Source organism: Danio aesculapii, chromosome 20 (genome assembly GCF_903798145.1).
Source record: "Danio aesculapii chromosome 20, fDanAes4.1, whole genome shotgun sequence".
Classification (NCBI taxonomy): Eukaryota; Metazoa; Chordata; class Actinopteri; order Cypriniformes; family Danionidae; genus Danio; species Danio aesculapii.
This window is the reverse complement of record NC_079454.1, coordinates 7,055,076-7,080,108: the sequence shown is the minus strand read 5'-3', so window position 1 is coordinate 7,080,108 and position 25,033 is coordinate 7,055,076. Positions and strand designations below refer to the sequence as shown.

Below are 25,033 nucleotides of genomic sequence, written 5' to 3'. Positions count from 1 at the left end.
TCAGTTGGGAAAGTTAACTGGAATGAGTATCCCTACGGTCCCCATATCTGGACCTAAGTCCACCCCTCTTTGTATCACGCCAGTTGTGTCTTTACATTGAATTGATTTGTTATTTATTTAGAATAATTGTGTAATAATACTTTTATTATATTAATAATACTTTTATTTTTCATAATATTATCATTTTAAGTTGTAATATTCAGTACAGCTATATATATACGGGTAAACAATACTTTTGGTGGGGGCTATGCGGTTGAGGCGGGCCTGTGCCCCAGTAGAGTTTTATGTCTAGCAACACCCATGCAAGGAATTCTATCAATCCTTAAGATTTTTAGCATATTTATTCATTCGTTCATTCGGTTTCCTTTGGCTTAGTCCCTTTATTCATCAGGGGTGGACACAGCGGAAAAAACCTTTACACAACGGATGCCTTTCCAGCTGCAACCCATCACTAGGAAACACCTATTCACAGTCATACACCTGTACCGCATGTCTTTGGACTGTGGGGGAAACCGGAGGAAACCCACACCAACACAGGAAGAACATGCAACCCTGCTGAAAAATCCAGCTTAAACCAGCCTAGGCTGGTTGGCTGGTTTTAGCGGGGTTTTAGCCATTTCCAGGCTGGTTTCCATCCATTTCCAGCCTGGTCTTAGCTGGTCAAGCTAGAAAATGGCCAGCAAAATCCAGCTAAAACCAGCTTGACCAGCCTGATTTAAGCTGGACATAGTTGGTTTTGGCTGGTCGAGCTGGTCATTTTCCAGCCTGACCAGCTAAGACCAGGCTGGAAATGGCCAAAACCCCTCTAAAACCAGGCTGGTCGACCAGCTAAAACCAGCCTAGGCTGGTTTAAGCTGCATTTTTCAGTAGGGAAACTCCACACAGAAATGCCAACTGACCTAGCCAGGGCTCAAATCAGCAACCTTCTTGCTGTGAGGCAACTGTGCTACCCACTGTACCACCATGTCACCTTGTTTGCAAATTTTGTCTCAAAAAAAAAAAAAAAAAAAAAAAAAGGCCAATGGCCGAAATAACAATTTTAACTATGCAAACTCTGGTTTAGCTGGACTCATATTTCTCCATTTATCACAGCAATTAAAATGCAAATGATTTGCAATGTAAGGAAAACATGTTAGAAAAACCGTCTACTTGATTATCAGCATTGTTATTATACTATTACCAGTAATAGTATTGATTTTTTTATCCTGTGAAATGTAAAGTTTTACTGTTAAACTAAATATAATTTAATAATGTATTTGATAGGTTGTAATCATACATGTTTTGCAGATTAATTTGTTCCCAGGTTTTATAATGTACAGTAGTATATCCGATATAATTAACTATTCTTCTTAATAGATCATAATAGACACAAAAAAAACACGTCAATAAAAAGCGCAAATGATACGGCGCTATGTATTTAATGACATTTAATCATTTGAAGAAGATATTTGACAGATTATACATTCAAAACAATTATGTCTTCACGCACATTTTGGTGTGTTTACATTCCGTCTACCGGCAGGGGTCGCCAGTGTATATCTTTTCCAGCTCTTCAAACGACGGACTCATTTGTGATTAATTTTCAGATTTGAAAACCTGCAACATCATAACAACAACTTTCAGTCGATATTACATTTTCCACAAGCTCATGAGTTATAAAAAAGGTCTGAAAAGGAGTCTGGTCTGGTGTCCTCAACTTCAAACATCCCTGAGGTAAAGTGAAGCGTCAATGTTTTAGCAGCAATAAAGACGCCAGCCATTTTGAATCATGGACATTTTATTGTGTTTCTCCTCAGAGGGTCAGTCTGGTAGCTGAGCCCGTCTCTTACAGGAATGAGAAGTGTTTTTCACTAACATCTCTTCTCTCACACATCTACCCACAGCACATACACACCTTAGTAATCTATCACGAACCGGTTAATGTGATGCATATATGAACACCCTGGGTGACAATTACACATGATTATGGTGATCCACTCACATCAACATCTAATGTGTGTGTGTTTTTAAAGTTACAGTTAGGGTGGCATGGACATCACGATTAGTTTGGCATGGCATCAGGGGAACTAGGAGAGCAGGCAGGAACCTGTGCGCTCTGTCTGGACTCTCTCTGTCTTGTTCTCTCTCCAGGCAGATCAGCAAGCACTAGTGACACTCACAACAACAACTGCAAAACAGCCACAGGTTACAGGTGATATCAATCAGAGGAAGACTCTGGTCAGATGTGTGGCGTTTCTCTGTTTACCTGCTCTGTTTCACTGGTAGAATTTGATCTCTGCGTCCACGCAGTCGAAGAACAGATCCCCGAGCTCCTGGCCCTGAACCTCGCCTCTCAGCATGGCCTCAATCTCCTCCAGACACTGAGACTCCAGGTACCTCATAGTGTCCTGTAGAGAGACTCCAGCATCCTGACACACACACACACACACACACACACACACACACACACACACACACACACACAAACACACACAAACACACAAACACACGCGCACACACACACACACACACATTAGGATTTCATGTTTTACAGCAACAAATCTTTTTTGAATTCAGCACATCTCTGGGTCAGGTGGGGGCACATTTAGCTTAGCTTAGCATAAATCATTGAATCAGATTAGACCATTAGCATCTCACTGAAATTACTAAAGAAGTTTTGATAGATTTCCTATTTATAGTTCGACCCTTCTGTTGTTAAAATGGCTGCAGCAGGCACAATATTACTTAGCTAGTTGTGGTCTATTTTCAGGTGCTGCATAATATTGTTGCAGCAAAGTGATTATGAAAGCCTAGAAATAGCAACTTTTCATTTTACATGATGTGACTTCAGAAGTGTCAAGCTTAAAATAGAAAAATTATCAAAACTCTTTGGTCCTTTAGTAGCGAGATGCTAAAGGTCTAATCTGCTAAGCTAAGCTAAAAGTGCCAACATCAGACCCGGAGATCTGCTAAATGGATTCTTAAATGGTAAAACTCAACAGTGTAAGGGTTTGTAAAATAAACCTATTTCCAAAAAAATCTCCATAGTTCACCCATGAATGAAAATTTATAATTGACTGTCAGATCATTCAGATGATTTTTGTTCTTTAGTAGAACATTAATGAATTTTAGCTGAAACCATGGTCCTTAGTGATTACATAGATGTAATTATTTTTATACTGCACATTCTGTCCCCTACCCCTAAACACAACCCTCACAACAACAACAACAAAACAGTTATATTTTTAAAATACTTAATTTTGTATGATTTATGAGCCATCTCTTTTTGATGCCAAAATCCACACAAGGTGAAAAATCACTTGTATTACTACCATAGACTGTAAAATATATGTACGTAGCATCCGTGACGTCACCCATAGGTTTCTGAACACTGCAAAAGAAGCTACAAGTAGGCGCGGCCAACCATCGCCATTTTGTTCGCGCGTCATCGCACCCACGCCGGGATACCAAACAAGGGCAAAGAGGTGGAGAGTGAGCGGAGCTACAGACGCCTGCTGGCACTTTGCTTAGACCTAGCAGACAGACTTTACTTTGGGAGAAACGCTTGATACTTTATTACCTGCGACTCGTTTGTGTTCTGACCACATGTGCTTGGCTGTACACTATATCAATAAAGTGTTTAGACTTTTAAAAACACTGTAGTGTAGTAATATTGTGAGCCACTAAACATTGTTCTTATGACGTTTTCTACAGGAGGAAAACGCAAATTACTTCCAAACACTTCAATTATAGTCTGTGTTAGTAAATGCAAGACTATTGATAAAATCCAGCACAACACTGTATGATAACGCTTCATATGACTGTTCTAGAGCCTACAGCTAATCAATCTGTCAGATTCTGGAGTGCTTTACGGGTCTAAAGAAAAATATTAATGATAAATGATCTTAAATAAAACAAATACATTTATAGAGATGTTATATAAGTGTATAACTTTACTCACATGGGAAACGGAGGCCACATGAATGGTTTGTGAGCACAATTAAGTGCACACAGCATCCCATATCATCTGATAATTGTAAGAAATAAGTCCAAAAGGCAGCTGACTGTGTAAAGCCACATAAAACAAAACAAAAATACGATGAATATGCCGAGATCAGTGGCTAATCTGCCGGATTCAGCTGAGGTGAAGTGACGGCGACCAGCGAGACCTAGCTGTCACTCAAGTGGCCACGCCCTTAATTATGCAAACTTAATATAATCTAATATAAAGGAAATGGATGAGTTATAAAAAAATTCACCCCCCTCACAGTTGTCATGGAGGGTAATAACAGCTATATGAACCAAAATCGTTCTTTGTACCAGGCTGTAAACACCTTTTTTCTGCTGTAAAGTTGGCCATTCTAACAGTGGGCTCAATTGAAATTTGCTCTATTATGGAGCCAGGACTAGCGGAATTTTGATGAATTGCAGTTTCAGTTACTTCCGTATTGGCTTCCCGAGGGAGAGCGGGAGGTTGCCGCTTGATTACTACACTTGTGGGGACACGCACGCACGCACGCACGCACGCACGCACGCACACACGCACACACGCACACACGCACACACGCACACACACACACACAGATATATAGAAGCAAACAAACATGCAAACCCACACACTCTTTGCCTGCTACTGTGGTACAGTTATCAGAGCCTTTAGAATGAAGATAACAAATTATGCAAATAATGCTAATAATCATTTTGCCTCATAAGATCTCAAGAACCATCAGGAGTCATGGGTATATACAGTTGAATTCAGAATTATTAGTCCCCCTTTGAATTTCTTATTCTTTTTTAAATATTTCTCAAATGATGTTTAACAGAGCAAGGAAATTTTCACAGTATGTCTGATAATATTTTTTCTTCTGGAGAAAGCCTTGTTTTATTTCAGCTAGAATAAAAGCAGTTTTTAATTATTTAAAAAACATTTTTAGGTCAAAACTATTAGCCCCTTCAAGCTTTATATTTTTTAAAGTCTACAGAACAAACCATTGTTATACATTAACTTGCCTAATTACCCTAACCTGCCTAGTTAACCTAATTAACCCAGTTAAGCCTTTAAATGTCACTTTAAGCTGTATAGAAGTGTCTTGAAAAAATATCTAGTCAAATATTATTTACTGTCATCATGGCAAAGATAAAATAAATCAGTTATTAGAGATGAGTTATTAAAACTATTATGTTTAGAAATGTGCCGAACAAATCTCTCCGTTAAACAGAAACTGGGGAAAAAAATAAACAGAGTGGCTAATAATTCAGGAGGTTTAATAATTCTGACTTCAACTGTGTATATATATATATATATATATATATATATATATATATATATATATATACACACATTTTTTTTTGGCTGTATCTCTTTTCTTTAACAGTACCAGCAGTCACTGACTTGAATTTTATATATCACTAAGGACCACGGCTTCAGCTAAGAATCGTTAATGTTCTACTAAAGAAAGAAACTATGACCCTGGATGATCTTAAAGTACATAAATGATTATCAAATTTTCCTTCATTCTTCATCTCCTTGTACTGATCATTCAGTTCAGTGCTGTGTTTGCACGTTCGTGTGCTTGGGTTACACCAACACATGCAATAGTGCTGTTTGTTTTACTCAGTTTGTAGAGACTGTAGATTAAAGGAAATCTCCCCTATTTGGAAAAAGGCTAATTTCACAAGTCACCTAGAGTTACACAGCTGAGCTTAACCATTTTTGAATCCATTCAGCTGATCTCTGGATATGGTGGGAACACTTTTAGCTTCGTTTAGCATCAATGATTGAATCGGATTAGACCATTTAATAAAAAAAAAATCTCAAAAAACATTTTGATAACTTTCCTATTTAAAGCTCTTCACTTTTGTAGTTTCATTGTGTACTAAGACCAAAAGAAAATGAAAAGTTGCTAAGTTCAAGGTCGATATGGCTGACAACTCCACTATATCATTTACTTTATCATTAGATTTCAGTACAGAAAATTTTGATTTTGAAATAACAACATAAAATATATGACGTTTTTAAAATCAGCACATTTCACAGCAAATGTTTTTTCTAATTTAGAATTATTCTAACTAGGATTTATTACTTAACGCCTCCTGACTAAAAGTGCGCTAATGTGAGCTTGCACACCTTTGCACAAACGCCAGGTTTAAAAGAATCATTTTTAAAAAGTGTGTATTTTTATTAACTCGACACACTGCATTAAAACTGGTCAGCCAATAAAATCGACTCTTTAGTTCATGTGCCTTGAGCTGCTGAGGTTACACTGGTGGCGACTTCTGAGATAAATACACAAGGAAAAAGTGTGAGGGTAACTTATGTGCAGCAAGTGAGTGTTAGAAGCACAACATTGTGTAGCGCCAGCATGTGTATCGGGATTTTTTTAGTTTTTCATTAAGCACCATCTAATATCAAAAAGTGATGGTTCTTGTTCACTCTGCTAATCGCCAGAGAATATCACCTAGGTATAAATGCCAAAAAAAGTCTCAAAAACAGTAGGCGTAAACAAAATTAGTCCCGATGTAAACTACCTATCAGATGCCAAAGGTCAGAAGCTTTCTCAAATAGGCTCTACAGTGTTAATCAAAAGAAACAAACCAAATAGTGTCTTAAGAATGACATTTTCTTCGTTTTTGTGAGACTTACAGAGCCGGTATTGGCCGTCTGGTGGGCTTTGTAGAGCTCATGTTTGCGGTCCACCTGGTGCTGGAATCGAGGCAGTGTCCTGACGGGGTCGCCTGGGCCATACTGAGGGGACATCACCATACTGACCGGCCTCACACTCTCCGAAAAGATAAAAGGCTTGAATACAGACCTGCCAGAAGAGCATGAAAGGTGAGATGTCTGCCCTGTGTACTGCTCGGCGAGGATTCCATCAAGGCACTTTGAGCCAGAGCCTAGTTTTAAATCGGTTGTGTGTCTTTTGACATACAAAGTACCAATGCGGTGTGTTTGCATAAAATATAATCAATTACATTCATTCAATCATTTCCCTTCGGCTTAGTCCCTTATATATCAGGGGTCATCACAGCGGAATGAACCGCCCATAATTTACAAGCATATATAAATAGGCAAGGCAAGTTTATTTATATAGCACATTTCATACACAGTGGCAATTCAAAGTGCTTTACACAAACAGGAATAAAAGAAACAAGTATAAGAAAATAAAAACAAATAATGAAAATGGTTAATAAAATAAAATAAACAAGCATAAAAACAGATAAAATGTGTTATAAAAGAATGAAAAAGAAGAGAAAAATAGAAAAGTGCGATCTGTCGGTCGTAGCACAGTGCTCATTCAGTAAAGGCACAGCTAAACAGATGTGTTTTCAGTCTTGATTTGAATGTGCCTAATGTTGGAGCACATCTGATCATTTCTGGAAGCTGATTCCAGCAGTGAGGGGCGTAATAGCTGAAAGCCGATTTCCCCTGCTTTGACTGAACTCTTGGAATTTCTAGTTTATTTGATCCTAAAGATCTGAGTGATCTGTTGGGTTTGTATTCAGTGAGCATATCTGTAATGTATTGAGGTCCTAAGCCATTTAGTGATTTATAGACCAGTAATAATACTTTAAAATCTATTCTGAATGTAAATGGGAGCCAGTGTAAAGACCTGAGGACAGGTGTGATGTGCTCTGATTTCCTGGTTCTGGTCAGAATTCTGGCCGCAGCGTTCTGGATGAGCTGTAACTGTCTGACTGTCTTTTTGGGGAGGCCAGTGAGGAGGCCGTTACAGTAATCCACCCTGCTGCTGATAAAGGCATGAACAAGTTTCTCTAAGTCTTCACTGGAAACAAAGCATCTAATTCTTGCAATGTTTTTGAGATGATAGTATGCTGATTTACTGACTGCTTTGACATGACTATTGAAACTCAGATCTGACTCCAGAGTCACACCAAGATTCTTGACCTTTTATATATATTTTTTTTTGTTTGACCCTTAGAGCCAAGGTACGCATTCACCTTGAGAACCTCATCTCTGTTCCCAAACGCTATCACTTCAGTTTTCTCTTTGTTTAACTTAAGAAAGTTTTGGCACATCCAATTGGTAATTTCATCAATGCATTGGCAGAGGGTGTCAATGGGGCTGTAGTCGTTAGGCTTTAAGGCTAGGTAGATCTGAGTGTCATCAGCATAGCTGTGGTAGGAGATTTGTTTTTTTCTCATTATTTGACTCAGAGGAAGCATATAAATTTTATTAAATACCATAATAAAAATTTAAGTGAACTAAACAGTGCCTTATGATATTCTGGGGAGTCTAACAATATTCAAGTACGGAAATTAAACAAACAAATTTAAAATAACAAGGTTATCGTATAAATTATTGAGAAATAATAATATCTTTACGTTTTAATCTTTAATAAATAATCAGGTTCTGCGAAGTGACAATTGTGAATACACGCGTTGCTATGTTGATGCTCAAACAATATATTGTTCAGCCCTATAACTAGCACTAAAACTTTGCTGTCCTAAATGTAAGAACCACTTGTGTCAGGGCCGAAGACAGGGTTACTGCTAACAACTAACAACAGAACAAAAACTCTGACGAACAGACTGAAAAAACATCCTGGAAATAGCAGCTAAACACATTATTTAACTCTTGCGATTTAAAATAATATATTTAACAAGATTAAACTATTTCAGTAAGCTACACTAACACGTATCTTGTTTTTAATCTCATCTATACAAATTAACAACACATATTTTCGCTGGAAAATATCATCTACATAAATTACGGTGAGCTCGATGAATGCTAATTGTGCTAAATAATGTCGTCTGCACAAATTACAGCAATTTGAATAAACTTTTTTCTTTGCTTGTAAATGTCGTCTACACAAATTACAGCAAGCTGGATGAACATGCTGTTTTCGCTTGTAACACTGTCTACACAAATTACAGGGAGCTGGACGAATACCTTATTTTTGCTTTTAATCGTCGTCTACATAAATTATGGCGAGCTGAACGAATACGTTGTTTTTGCTTTTAAACGTCTACACAAATTACGGGGAGCTGAACGAATACGTTGTTTTTGCTTTTAAACGTCTACACAAATTATGGCGAGCTGAACGAATACGTTGTTTAGCTTTTAAACATCGTCTACACAAATTACGGTGAGCCGGACGAATACGTTGTTTCCAATTTGAAACATAGTCTACACAAATTACGGGGAGCTGAACGAATACGTTGTTTAGCTTTTTAACGTCATCTACACAAATTACGGTGAGCGGAACGAATACGTTGTTTAGCTTTGAAACATGGGCTACACAAATTATGGCGAGCTGAACGAATACGTTGTTTAGCTTTTAACGTCATCTACACAAATTACGGTGAGCTGAACGAATACGTTGTTTAGCTTTTAAACATCGTCTACACAAATTACGGTGAGCTGAACGAAAACGTTGTTTAGCTTTTTAACGTCATCTACACAAATTACGGGGAGCTGAATGAATACGTTGTTTTTGGTTTTAAACATCGTCTACACAAATTATGGCGAGCTGAACGAATACGTTTTTTTTGCTTTTAAACATGGGCTACACAAATTACGGCGAGCTGAACGAATACGTTGTTTTTGCTTTTAAACATGGGCTACACAAATTACGGCGAGCTGAATGAATACGTTTTTTTTGCTTTTAAACATCGTCTACACAAATTACGGCGAGCTGAATGAATACGTTTTTTTTGCTTTTAAACATGGGCTACACAAATTACGGCGAGCTGAACGAATACGTTGTTTTTGCTTTTAAACATGGGCTACACAAATTATGGCGAGCTGAACGAATACGTTGTTTAGCTTTTAAACGTCATCTACACAAATTATGGCGAGCTGAACGAATACGTTGTTTTTGCTTTTAAACATCGTCTACACAAATTATGGCGAGCTGAACGAATACGTTGTTTTTGCTTTTAAACATCGTCTACACAAATTATGGCGAGCTGAACGAATACGTTGTTTAGCTTTTAAACATCGTCTACACAAATTATGGCGAGCTGAACGAATACGTTGTTTAGCTTTTAAACATGGGCTACACAAATTACGGCGAGCTGAACGAATACGTTGTTTTTGCATGTAAACGATGTCTACACAAATGACAGCAAGCTGGATGAACATAACACAATATTTTTAATTGTAAAGTCCAACTTCACATGTTATTCTCGCTTAACAGCTGCATGAACATGTTGGATTCACAGCGTTTGGAAGTGTGTTTGTATTCGGCACTTCATTGCTAGCATTGCTGGGACAATTTAGATGCATTTAGTGACATAAGTGTCTCTGTGGCGAGTCTCCAGCCCGTGGAAAAGCAAAGATTTAGCAAAGATACTTACTAGTCGAACTTGGATATGGCAATGGCACTAGCTCTGAATAAGCACCTGTTCATGCTGCTGCTGAAGGGGTATCAGGGTCTCACCTGGACGGGTCTGGTGTGGCAGTGAGGAAGTGAACGCAGGGCATGTGTGGGTTGCGAGGGAGGATGGACACCATGCTGCCAGTGGTGCGGAAACCCTCTGAGTCCATACAGATCCCGCTGGCCTTGTCCCTCAGGATACTCATCATCACCTCTGCCGTCACAGAGCCTGTCAGAGGAGGACAGACATGTAGTACATTTAAAAAAACAGAAGCCTTGTATGTCTTTGGTAGATGACAGAAAGCAAAAAAAAAAAAAAAAAAACATAAATTTCCGGTTAAAACAACAACGTAAAAGTAAAACCGGCTACTGTTAAACCAAGTGGTGTCCAAACTCAGTTCTAGATGGCCACTGTCCAGTGAATTCTAGCTCGAATTCACCTCAATAAATGCACTAACATCCCTTTGCTACATGAACAAGGCTGTGTTTTCCTGGCTGAGTGGTAAAACTTAATAAAAAAGCTAGTTGTAATAGCGGCAGCTGCAAAAACAGCAGTATAATTGACATTTATCAGTTTAAATTTAGCTGGACTTGACAGTAAACCACATTAGCTATGTTTCCATCTAAAGATGTGATTAGATTTATGTGCAGAACTTGAATATGGCATAAACCATTTGCAAATAAAGTCTGGAGAATGTACCATAAAGCTGGATTAGCTAGCTAGCCAGTTAAGTTTCAGTTAGGTTTGCGCCAATATTGGGGTTGTTGGTAAAACGAAATGTTATATCAACAGTTATAGAGCTGCTGAGCTGATCTACCTTTATGGTAGTCTCATGGTAGACTGACGGCTGAAGGCCTGGGAGCTTTGGCTGTTTTGAAAGGTCAAGGACCACCCACTATATTATATGACTGACAGGTTAACCAACCAAACACGTTTCGTTTTGTTTCCCGCCATGTTTGTGGGTGTGAAATTGCCTTCAGAATAACAGTCTGACACACAACAGGACATCATTCATTAGCAAACGTCTTTAAAAGTTTAGAAGAATAACAAATCATTATTCTAAATGATCAGTCAGCAAAACATACAGGAAATCCGTAGGTCATGCATGTATGTACCTAACAATAACTGATGGGTGTGCAGGCAGTAAATCACTGATTCATAAATGTCTCAGAAGTTTATATGCTATTAATGAGAATTGTCATCAATATAAATGTCCCATCTTTTTTATCTGCTCAGACTTGTTCCCAGGCGGGCTGATAAATGTCCCGTTTCCACTGAGTGGTGCGGGACGGTTCGGTAAGCTTTTATGGCTGTTTCCACTGTCAAAAGGCGTACCGAACCGAACAGTACAGTATCGTACCACTTTTTCGGTACCCTTTGCAAAGGTTACCAAAAGGCGGAGCTAGACCTGCAGCTGAACACTATTGGTTTACAGAGATACGTCATTCGCTCGTGCAACAACAAGCCAGAATGAAAACCACCATGTTTTAAATACATAGCCGAGAAATTACACTGTAATATATACATACAATTACGAGCCATTCTAGACCCGAGCTCAAACAAACCTTGTCGTCTTCTTGATGAACAAAATCTGCTGTGCCCTGTTGTTGTTTTACGAGCCCGTTTAAAAGTGCGAGCGGTTTCACTTTGTCCAGAGAGCTCGCCGTGCATCTATATTTGAAATAACAAACTTATTAAGCTCATATTAATAACTTGCTCGTAATCATTGAAGCGCTTTGATATATTCGATCCTGTCAGAAAGGAACAAATGCGAGAGTGAAGCACGAAAAAACTAAGGAGAAGCCGGAAAACAGCAGCAAATGATGCATCTGCAACCTAAAACATGAACAAACTGCCATGTTTAACTATTATCATCACCTTTTGGACTATTACGAACTTGACGGATTTACCTTCTAACAAGAGGTTACATGTGCTGCTGAAGATTAAAGAGACATATGAGAGGTTTGCACTGACTGTAGGCTATATTTCATGTTGTTTTTGAACCCAAATAAGGACTAAATATATGCTGTGTAGTTTTTCTGTAAGTGATAACATATCGGAGACTGTAAGGGTCTGTATGTGTTCATATATGTTGCCTTTATTTATTTATTTGATATAATTGCAGACATTACAGTAGGCTGTTTCTTTTCATAGAAAAGTTAGTAATAAACATTTATACACAAGTATTTATGTGTAAAAAGCATCTGTTTTGTGAGAAGTGCTCGAGCGAAATTGATGTCGTCTGAAACTTTCTGTCGTACACTACGCCCCCACCAAAAGAGTACCATTGGTACCCTTTTAGCAGTGGAAACGCACGCCTGATAAAGGTGACCCGTACTGTACAGTGGAAACGAGCCAAAAGATTGCTGCACACTCAACTCCTGTATATTCAGAGGATGACTGAGGATCTGCTAAAGTTTTTCCAGAAAAGTGTGCTGTATGCATCAAACGTTTAGCCAAAGGTCCGTGGACGTGGCTTGGCGTGATTAACTTCATGGTACCTAATAGGGCTGTGCGATTAATTGAAATAGTCTTAAAATCGCAATTTTGGCATGCCCGATATCTAAATGGCCTTACAGCACAATTTCCCACTGTATGCTATTTGAACCAATCATAAAGCAGCACGCCTAAACAGAGCGCGAGAACAGAACACATAGCCTGCGTATACAGGGATGATGAGTTCAGCACAGGAGGAACTTGTTGCCAAAAAGTAAACATCTGTGGTGTGGGATTAGGTTACTTTGGATACAGCAATGCTGATGTATGGCAGAGCCAGGTAATTTGTAAGTCAGTCATATATTGCTTCTAAAAGCGTGTGGAGAGCATGAACGCGTCACTTCCTTCAGCATTTCAACATGCTTTGCGGTCACGCTGCTTTGTCGTTGCTCGGTGACCATCAACCGTTTTCTCAGAGGATGACAACCTAACAAAACATTGCTGCAGTTCCAATACAAGTTTTATGTATGGACAGAATTAAAAAGCACTGGGTGTTCTGGTGTCTTGTGTTTGTCTGAGGTAACCGAAATGTGTGTATTCCATATAAAGTATGAATCCGATCCCTCAATTCGTTACGTGACTCGCAGTGGAGCATTCTGACAAATTAAATTTAAATTTGTCTGGAAAGAGAGGTTTTCAGCTGGGTGCACCTGACATACCCGCGTGTGCTACTCTCAATGTGTGCACGCAATCCACGCGCCTACATTGGAAATAATAGACTTGTTCGTGCAAAAGACTCGATACGTGACTATTTCACGGCAGCGTCACAAAGAGGTCGATGATCTATGCATGACAAAACAAATCTGTGAACACACGCAACTACTTCTGATATTTGGTCAAGCAGAACATCGGAGCCTTACTTGAGTTTGACGGCGCACGCGCTCACACACATACACACACCCACATTTGTTTTGCTATAGGTCTGTTCTAGAGACAATTTGTTACAGGTTTACAAGGTGATTTTAATTTTATGTCTGTTTTAGAGAGACATGTTACAAGTCTTTGACAAGGATCGAATTGTTTTTCTTTTGAAAGATGTTTCAGATTCACATTGTAAACACAGATTCAGTCTGTCTGTGACAAAATCGTGATTAAAATCGAAATCGCAATATTGTTCAAGAAAATAGTGATAGGTTCTTTTGCCCATATCGCATAGCCCTAGTACCTAAAACCAAGAATTGGTACAAACTCAACTGAAACTTAACTGGCTAGCCATGGTTCAGCCACCGGTCCTGTCTGGACCAAAAAGCTGTAATCGCGAACCCACCAGTCATTGATTCATTTTCTTGTCAGCTTAGTTTCTTTATTAATCTGGGGTCGCCACAACGGAATGAACCGCCAACTGATCCAGGATATGTATTACGCAGCAGATTCCCTTCCAGCTGCAACCCATCACTGGAAAACATCCGTACACACTCATTCACAAACATGCATACGGAAAATTTAGCTTATCCAATTCACCTATACCACATGTTTTTGGACTGCAAACTGTAGGTGGGAGCACCTGGAGGAACCCACGCGAACATGAGGAGAACATGCAAACTCCATACAGAAACGCCAACTGACCCAGCTGAAGCTCGAACCAGCAACCTTCTTGCTGTGAGGTGAACGTGCTACCCACTGCGCCACTGTGCACCAGTCATGATTGCAGTAAAAAGCAGAGGTACCGTTGTGCTGCTGGAGCAGGGCTGTGCCGCCCCTGTAGCGTTGCTTGGCCATTTCCATTCTGGCGGGCGGATGATCAGGGCTGAAGACGGCAGTGAAGCTGAAGTCTCCCTCTCCACTCCACCAGCCCTGAGCTTGAGCCACAGCGCGTAGATCCGGATGCTCAGCGGAGATCTCGGAGTCTATCGTCAGCTGGTTAGAGATGTTCTTTACACCCTCTGACAACACAAATCACCTCTACTTTAAACTTCCATATGAGCTGTTTTTATTTTTATATTTATTATAGAAAAATGTGAAATTTTATATATTTAATCAAATGTATACATAATAATCAGTGATAATATAAATGGATAAAAAAATCTACAAATTATAAATGTTAAACAGATGTTATTCCTCTCTTATATCAATAAAATAGAAATATAGTCTTTAAATTGTTATATCTTAAAATGCATACACAATAAAAAAATAAATATAATAAATAAAATACTATAATTACAAAACCTATATTTTAAACACACACACAAATTACAAATATAAAGCCCCCCACCCCCCCCACCCCAAATCTAAATAAAAAAACACACTGCATAATACTGTGTTTTAATGTATTAAATTATATGTTCATAATTAAATCTGTTAAACACTCACCAGTGACAATTACCAATCTCTCTCCCTTACCTGTGACTTTCTGTGCAGCCCAGAGTTTCCCAGCGGTCTCCAGCACCCAGGCTTCCTGTCGGTCCACTAATAAGAAGGTGTTGTGATAACTAAAAGGTTCGGTGGTCTCTCTGCAGGCTCCACCTTGACCAAACTGCTCCAGCAGGGCTGTGATTACATTCAGAGCTGCCCGAGCACTGTCCCCTCGCTCCAGGCCCAGCCTTACACACAACACACACAAACAGTTTCATATTACATCTACACTGAAGATCACTTTTACAGAACAATTCATTTTTAGGTGGGAAAACACAGGACATCACTAGTCTCACAGAAAATATCATTTGTCTCCCACTGGACATAACCAGGCTGCATTCCAGTCCAATTTATAAAGTCCTTGACCCTTAACTCCCCTCTGTTTCGTTCGCTCAGATGTACATCATTGATCACACAAGTGTTCACTACTGGCGGAACAACTGAATGGGGTTAAATGAAATGCCCTAAATCCCTGCGCACTTGGTAACTACACTGTTGTGATGTCACAGTCGCATTGCATTCTGGGACATATAGGTGCTGGAGCGGGCATATGAAACGGACTCGTTTCTTCTGTCAAAATCGAAGGTATGGCTATATAAACTTTCCTCATTTACTTGATGAAGTGGAACACACTTTAAAATGGTGGCAGGGATTCCCTTGAGGAAACAAGGGAAGGGAAGTTTGTGAGTGTGTCAAAGTGAAATGGAATGCTACTAATATCTCCTAGACATCACTAGTATCTCACAGCATGTAATTATTGTCTCACGGACCATCCTTCTAGAGATTTTCAATCAGGTTTGGATCAGGACTCTGGGTTGCCATTTCATTATTTCAGTGTTTTTATCTTCAAGGAACTGCTTGTTCCATTATTCTGTGTGAGGCTGGTCTTTCACAGTCTCTCACAGACCATGGTTCTAGAGATGTTCAATCAGGTTTGGATCAGGACTCTGGGTTGCCATTTCATTATTTCAGTGTTTTATCAAGGACCGGCTTGATCCATTATTCTGTGTGAGGCTGGAATGCAGCTCTAGTCTCTCACAGTACATAGCTAGTCTCTCACAGACCATCGTTCTTGAGATGTTCAATCAGGTTTAGATCAGGACTCTGGGTTGCCATTTCATTATTTCAGTGTTTTATCAAGGAACTGCTTGATCCATTATTCTGTGTGAGGCTGAAATGCAGCTCTAGTCTCTCACAGTACATACCTAGTCTCTCACAGACCATCGTTCTTGAGATGTTCAATCAGGTTTAGATCAGGACTCTGGGTTGCCATTTCATTATTTCAGTGTTTTTATCTTCAAGGAACTGCTTGATCCATTATTCTGTGTGAGGCTGAAATGCAGCTCTAGTCTCTCACAGTACATAGCTAGTCTCTCACAGACCATCGTTCTTGAGATGTTCAATCAGGTTTAGATCAGGACTCTGGGTTGCCATTTCATTATTTCAGTGTTTTATCAAGGAACTGCTTGACCCATTATCCTGTGTGTGGCTTTTAACGCAGCTCTAGTCTCTAACAGTACATAGCTAGTTTCTCACAGACCATCATTCTAAAGATTTTCAATCAGCTTTAGATCAGGACTCTGGGTTGCCATTTCAGTGTTTTTATCTTTAAGGAAGTGCTTTATCCATTATTCTGTGAGGCTGGCAGTCCTAGTCTCTCACAGCCCTTTTGATCTCCACTTTATATGTCAACACACATATTATTCAATATAAATAACAATAACTTGAGAAACAGAGGTTAAGAATGGCTCACCGAACCAGGTCCATTCCCAGCAGAGCCTCTTCTGGATTCACAGGCTCTTTGGTCCACACGGCCTCATTTCCGACACACACACCGTGTTCGTTGGCTCCCATCTCAGCGCCCCAGAGCCAGGCAGGTCTGCTCAGCACCACTGCATGAGTGTGCTCCGCTTGAGGAATGGAAATATATGTGCACTGCGTAGAAAACACAACCAGCACTCAATCATCTAAAGGTCTGGACACACACAATGGAGAAGACGGCAAACGTGAGTGAATAAAATTGTTTACAAAAAAAAAAAACACTTGGATCACCTCCACAGTAGAGGCAGGAGGGTGTGAAGACGCCGGGTAATACACCACCTCCTGCACCTCATCCCGCGGACGATCAGAGTTTTTACCAAATATCACATAATCTTCTTTCGAACCCGGAGGAAGAGATACAAAACAGTCACATGACCGAGGCGGTTCAGCCATCCTGTGCCAAACACATAAATACATTAGGATCAACACAAACCTGATAAAAACACAGATGTGACACACTTAAGCTTAGCGCGCTTTTTGCAAGTATTATTTGCCAATGGTGAAATAGTACAACAGCTGCTATTATAAATCGGAACAGATTACATAAACGCTCATTTAATTTTCTGTTGATATGAAGTCTGGAAGTACAATTATTTTCTCTATACGAATATAAAACAAACAACTCAATGATTATTTAACAATTAAAGATAAACCTGTTATGTGCTCTGGTTACAGTGCTGAACCTATATATTCACCAGTGAAGGAAGAGGTTTAAAACCATAGAGCTAATATCTTCGCAAAATTATTTACTGTTTTGAATCATTCGAAACAACGCATATTAGGGCTACCTGCGGGTTAAAAACATGTAAATGCAACTAATACTCTAAAAAATACATGACTTAAAAAAGGGCTTTTTATAAACACACTACAAATGTTCGATATTATGTACAACCTATCAAACGCACTTAGCTTATTGTCTAATAATAATAAATGTTTGCATATTATGCTTTCTTTTATCAAATTTCATGGCTTATATTGTTTGTTCCATTGTGGGCAGGACAACAAAATACTATTGACTAATATTATTGCTTTTTGTTTTACTAATGTCTCAGTAAAGCATCATAAACTCGCAGATCAGGTAAAAATGATGAAACCTGTTCAGTGATTGGCCACTAGGGGGTGATATGAATGAATGAACGCCCCCAGTGGAGAACCACTCAGTATTAGTCAATAGTATTTTTGTCGTCCGGCGCACAATGGAACAAACAATATAAGCCAGGAAATTTAATACAAGTTTAGGAAATAAATAAATATTGACTAATATTGCTTTTTGTTTTACCAACGTCTCAGTAAAGCATCGTCAAACTCGCAGATCAGCTAAAAATGATAAAACCTGTTCAGTGATTGGCCACTAGGGGGTGATATGAATGAATGAACGCCCCAGTGAAGAACCATTTAATTTTTGAAACTTTTCGACACAGTAATGACGTAACGAAGCCCTGTTTACAGAAATCATGTGACCTGTGAGTTTGATACGAACTCCGAACCACTGATTCAAAAACTAAAGATCCAAAAAGGTTTTATAAACATTCATTCGAAAGCAGAAATCACTTATATTCACATTTATTGAACTTGTTTTTTAAGAAACACACATTAATAGTGATTTGGATAAGAAATTACCCATAATGCTGTGCAGAAAATTCGACCAATTAGACAGCCACAGAAAGCAAAGCATGACAAAATAGACTTTTAAAATCACACATTCACATGAAGCGCCATAGATGATGAAAACTATCTCCCTACATATATTTGTGTGTGTATATATGCATATTTAACAACAAACTTGAAATGTATTATTAGAGATACAACCGACAACTTTAAAGTCCGCATAAACTGGAAGCTGTGACCGTTATTTTTTTGTATTGTGAAGCAGTTCCTAGAGAAACGGAATATTAAATGACACAACAGTGGGCGTGGCTTGTTTTTTTCTACTGTGAGCTGACTGGATGTAGAAAAAGTAGGCGTTTCATTTAGTAAGATGTGGAAAAGGGTTCGGGTAGAGTTATTACAACCTAACAGACACCACCTCTTCACCATTTCTGTTTTTAGCCAAAACTGACAGTTGGAGCAGTGTGAATAAATATGTTAGCCTCCTCGCCCAATTCCTAAAAGATAGGTAATCTGACAATTTAACTGAAACAAAAGGAAGTGCATTTCCAGATTACAGTTAAAGCTAGAAGTATAGCAAACTTTTTAATTTTCTTAATGACATGCACAGATGAATTGTTCACCACAAAACTAACGATGTGAGCTAAAAATAAATCTAAAATAGTTAGGGGCCTTTAAATGTCCATTAAATTACTCGTCTCTGTCATTTGTAATTGAGTCATTTGCAGTGATTAATTTCCCCTATCCAAGCCTATAAGCATCATCTTTTTAGAATATAATCTTAAAAATCGATCATCTTTTATTTGCTTTTCATGTACTTCTTTCCTTCAAACCAAATCACGGAGGATCACATCAAGAACATTTAGATTAAAGCTATGGGGCAGATGAATAAAAATAGTGCACAGATAAATAATAATTTATAATACACAAAGAAGTTTTTGAAATAAATATATTTTTAACAATTTAAATAGCAAAATATGTCTATTTTTAACGCTACCTTTGATGTACATTAATAAAATCTAAATATTGAAATATGTTTTTTAAATATTATATTTTAGGCTCCCTCCCGTTAATTTCTTATTTTCAAAGTTATGAAGTGTTATAATAATAATAATAATAATAATAATAATAATAATAAGTATAATAATTAATACATTAATAAGTATTTAAAGTAAATCTTTTTGTAACATTAGAAATATGTCTTTTAAGCAGCCTTTGATATTTTTGATATTGCCTTTGCAATATTTCAGTTCATTTTAAAAATATTCTTTTAAAATATAATATTTTAGGCTCCCTCTCATTAATTTATTATTTTCAAAGTTATGAAGTGTTATAATAATAATAATAATAATAATAATAATAAAAAAAAATAATAATAATATGTATAATAATTAATACATGACTAAGTATTTAAAGTAAATCTTTTTGTAACATTAGAAATATGTCTTTTTTTTAAGCAGCCGTTGATGTACATTTTTTGCAATATTTCAGTTCATTTAAAAAATATTCTTTTAAAATATGATATTTTAGGCTCCGTCCATTTAATTTAATATTTTCAGTTACGAGGGCAGAAGAACAAAAAAAAGTGTTATAATAATAATAATATTTATAATAATACTTATTATTATATATAATTATTAGGAATTCATTAAGTATTTAAAATACAAATAAAAATATGTATTTTTAATGCTGCCTTTTTTTGCAATATTTCAGTTCATTAAACATCTAAATGGGTGATTCTCACGAAAACTTAGTTCAAAATTTTTCAAACATGAATTTAAAAAAAAATTAATTAACTTTTTGTTTTTGCAGATAATTATAACAAAGTCTGGAGCATAATTTCCAAAATAAGTAATAAAAAAAATCTCATTACCGCAACAGTCTGCAAAATCGACTCTGTTAAAAAACGAATTCACTTTGATATTTTTAAAAAAGGGATTACTAACAGTCATGTGGAGTTACTTGAGATTCTGAAATAACATTTATTTTTTAATTAACAGGGTTTTTTATTTTGATTGTTTTTTCTCATTACCGATAAACCTTACAAAACTGACATTTTTTTAATATATATATTTTGATAAAACCTGATGTATTTTTAAAATGATGTGGCTAACCTGAAAGGACATCATTTGTAGGTTATGCACATGCATTAAAAAGCAAACAATTGAAAAAATAAAAAAATAAATAAACTTAATGAACATTGGTTGCGGTAATGATAAATAGGTTCTAGAAATTAGGTTAATTATATCAACATTGATTTCAAGCATACTACATATGAGATTTTGTCAAAAACATTTAATGTACAAAAAAAACAACATTAAATTTTAAGTGTTTTATTTTTAGGGCTTTAGAAACAAAACTTTAATTTCAAAGAAAAATTTCCATTTGCTTCGATAAACTGAAATGAATCATCATCCTCGCTCTAGTACAGCTTTAACGTTCTGGTGTGCCTTATTTGGGAATCAAACTTGTGGTCTTAGCGGTCAAAAAGAGACGAACACCTGTAAAGTACCAACAGTTTTTTTTTTTAGCTAATTCAATCAAATTTATATTTGTATTTATATTATTTTGAAATAATATTGTAATATTGGGGGGGTTGTGGTAAAATTGATATTTCTGCAGTAATTAACTAACAGTTTCCCCATTGAAAACCCAATTTATTTTTAATTATGTTTAATTTAGTGCAGTATTTTTAAGTATATTCAATATTCAATAAGTATTTCAAGTAATTCTGTCTGCGGACTGCAAGACAGGGGTATAACATGAAGGGGGTGTAACTTGTAGTAGAGGCGTAACTTGACGTTATGGAGATCTACATGTGAAAACTATGTTGTTGGCAAGATGTCGATGTCCATCAGTTTTTAACGTCTACACCTACTCCACACCTAAACCCAATTACCACAGATATCAATGTACAGCCACGATTTGTGGAGGCTTTCATACTTGATGCACTCGAAGTAGTCAGCGAGTTGCTAAATAAATTAATATAATAACAACATCTCGTTGTGACATCTCGCAGGGTTCAATGGGATCTCGATAACTGCAAGCTACGCCTCTCTAACTTACTACAAGTTAAGCCCCCTTTTTAGTTATGCCTCTTTTTTGCAGATATTGCTTGGTATTTCCAGGTAAGATAGAAACTGCCATTTAAAAACAAAAACAATACACCATCTGGTCTTAAAAAGAAAGAATACATGCAATGACATGGTGTAACCACTAGGTTCTAGTATGAATTGTAGTATCTCTACAATTCTGCTTGTCAATTCCTTACTTGTTTAGGAATTACTAAGGAATTGTGGATTTGAATATACATATAGACAAGCTAAAATACTTCTTTCTGGCAAGGTTTTGACATTTATTGTTTGACAAGGTGATTTGAAGTGTTAATTTTTGCATTTTGATTACAGTAAAAACTACATATAGCTATAAAGAGGCTACACAAAACTTTGTATGATGCGGTGTGTTTGTTTTTCCCCACTTAGTATCACCCCTTGTGCACTTTTTTCAGCATCATGGTGAATTAGCATTTTAGCAAACAAAATATTTTCTGAACGTTCGTATTTGACTTAATGGTGTGTGTGTGTGTGTGTGTGTGCGCGCATTTGTACACTGTGTGTGCAGATTAAAACTAAATTATTAACTTAAATGACTACATTTCCTAACACTGTAGACATATTTTTTTAGTAATTACACCTGCTGATCAGTAAAGCATACACTTAGTGCACCACTTAGGGGGCTTCCACACAGGTTCTGCATCTTGTTTACACTATGAACAGCAGCTACACTAATTATTTTCTTTATTCTCCATTTCCACCTGGGGATACTCTTCCCGAGGCCCTCAGACTATGCAGAGTCACTGATTCGATCCAAGACCAACGACGAGATGATCCCAAGGTTTCCATATCCTGGACCAGGCCGTATCCTGAGCAGCTACTGTGGTGGTCATGGAGGAGAACATGAGACTGATTCCTGTGACGCTCCAGAGACAGACGAGTCTTCGCTGAGGCCAGCTTCCAGCCTCCGCCACTGAGACTGCAGCTCTGTACAAGACGTTTGGCCAGCGGAGAAATTAAAATGGTCGTGCCCAACTGAGTCTGGTTTCTCTCAAGGTTTTTTTTCTTCACTTCCGCCATTAGTGAAGTTTTTTTTTTCCCTCTCCGCTGTCGCCACTGGCTTGCATGGTTCGGGATCTATAGAGCTGCGCATCGTTGGATTTGCTCTTCAGTGTTTGGACTCTCAGTAGTGATTATTAAACCACACTGAACTGAGCTCAACTGAACTGAACTTAAACACTACAAACTGAACTACACTGTTCCTATTTACTGTGACCTTTTATGTGAAGCTGCTTTGACACAATCTACACTGTATAAGCGCTATACAAATAAAGGTGAATTGAATTGATCTACATCGCCAAATCTAACCCCTTTCTTTCCTTCCTTCTGTACTCAAGTAGTTCTGGGTTGCTGTACAGATTTTCCCAAGCTTGCCTTTGCTAAAGAATTCCTTTTTTCACTTGCTGACTGTCTAAAATGAAACAAATCAAAGCAAAATATTAACAGTTAGTCCATTTTAAAACTGACATTAAATTTAAAACAGTTATATGAATCTAGTATGCAATTTACTTGAATTCTCATTCACGAAACAGACGTTCTCTCTACCTCCACTGTCCTTAAATGGTTGCGGTATATGAGAAAAGAGTTGTGGAGAATGAGATGCCTCAATATGTTTTGCTAATAATAGGGAAGCTATGATGATTTAGCCATTTTTTACTCAGTGCATATAATTAAGACTTTAGAAAAGTTCATTTTAACAAAAAAAAAAAATGTAAATCTAACAATTATGTAAACATAGAAAACTACCTGTTTCGGTAATGATAATCAAAAAGTCGTGGAACCATTTTGACAGGAGAAATTTGTATATTAAACTGGGGAAATATAAAAGATCTTCTTTTCTGGCAGCCATCTTGAAACAACTGGCCCATGTGCTCCTTCATTTCAAATTAAACTTTATTTAAACTCTTTATGTGTTTTTAAATAGTGGTTGCGGAGGATGAGAACATCTGTCATGGACACATAATTTTTCAGCTTTTTCTCATTATCATTATACATATAAAATCTGTAAACTATTTGTTCTGTCATGTTAAATAATCTATTAGAACAATTCATTTGTTTTTATGCTGAAATTTTCATGCTAATTTGTTAAATTTACAACATAACACACATTCAAACATACCGGGACACGTTTCGGTATTGAGAATTTCAGCAGAAAATGCTGTAAAATTATCATAATTAAATTATGTTGAAATTACCAATTGTGCTTTGTAGAGAAAAGTTTTGTCTTTATTCTAATGTTTTTTGTTTTACCAAATTACAAAGATTTATATTTAAAATATCAAGTGCCATGTTGTTTTAATGGTTTCGTGAGAACAACCAAATATTCTATTAAAATAGAGGGTAGAAGAATAAAAGTATTATAATAATATAATATGTAATAATTATTCTAATTATAATATAATTATTGTAATAATATTATATTTAATTATTTAGAATTTATGAAGTATTTAAAATACATTTTAAAAATACAAATATGAATTTTTATGCTGCCTTTGATCATTTTTTGCAATATTTCAGTTCATTAAAAATCTAAATATTTAAACATTGCATGAAATATAATTTTTATGGAATAATTTTATATTTTTTATAGCATTTATCTATAACCTGTAATATTTATTTTACTTGAATATATATATATATATATATATATATATATATATATATATATATATATATATATATATATATATATATATATATTATTTAAAGACTCAATACATGACATTTACTATTTAAAATCCCCCTTTCTCATAAACTTCGAAGTCTCCATGAGAAAGCAGAGCTCTGCTGTCGTGTGTGTGTGTGTTGCAATAGTGAAGAGTCCTGCACTGACAGGAGTGTAAAGAGGAGGAGGATTACTAGTAGTGTTAAGTCTGGACAGTCTATACGGCTTATCGCCTGACCTCCATTTCACCGATTCTTCAGCTCCGATCTCCAGTCGCTGAACACAACACCACCAAAGCTACTTTAAACACTCAAAACAGCAGCAGGAGTTGCTCCACAGAAGATGTTTGAGATATCTGATGATCTATGACTGGCCTATGTCTGATAATGGATCATCTACATCATCACTTATCTAATTCAAGCGTCAAAATTATCGCGTGACATCCACGTACCTGCTTTGTTTGTCCGTTTTAAGTGCGGCTCTAATTGTGTAACTGTCTAATTGTGTGTTTGGTGAAGTTTTATTACCTTAATAAGCTCCAGATCGGCCAGCGAGCCTGTGAGAGGCAGAGCTGAGACTGATCAACCTGCAGCAGGCGCTCGCTTCAAAATTAAAGTCCTGCAGCTGCTACAGTAGGCACTTCAAAATAAAAGTCTGA

General features: G+C 37.1%; 1 protein-coding gene across 1 annotated transcript; it reads right to left on the bottom strand.

The window, feature by feature from the left end:
• Positions 1-1,759: 1,759 nt before the first annotated feature.
• scrn2 (secernin 2) lies at positions 1,760-24,974 on the bottom strand. Its single transcript, XM_056481302.1, has 9 exons — positions 24,903-24,974; positions 17,221-17,383; positions 16,922-17,103; positions 15,157-15,356; positions 14,484-14,699; positions 10,383-10,548; positions 6,623-6,791; positions 2,246-2,408; positions 1,760-2,167 (listed from the first exon to the last, which is right to left on the bottom strand). The coding sequence occupies exons 2-8, from the start codon at positions 17,380-17,382 to the stop codon at positions 2,256-2,258; spliced, it is 1,248 nt and encodes a 415-aa protein (XP_056337277.1). The 5' UTR covers position 17,383; positions 24,903-24,974; the 3' UTR covers positions 1,760-2,167; positions 2,246-2,255.
• Positions 24,975-25,033: the final 59 nt, after the last annotated feature.

Excerpts from the sequence above, each read along its gene's own strand:
- scrn2 (XM_056481302.1), bottom strand. The coding sequence starts at position 17,382 with ATGGCTGAACCGCCTCGGTCATGTGACTGTTTTGTATCTCTTCCTCCG. Across the intron at positions 17,104-17,220 it reads CTCCTGCCTCTACTGTGGAG|TGCACATATATTTCCATTCC; the intron begins GTGATCCAAGTG and ends TTTTCTACGCAG. Across the intron at positions 10,549-14,483 it reads CCTGCTCCAGCAGCACAACG|GCTCTGTGACGGCAGAGGTG; the intron begins GTACCTCTGCTT and ends CTCCTCTGACAG.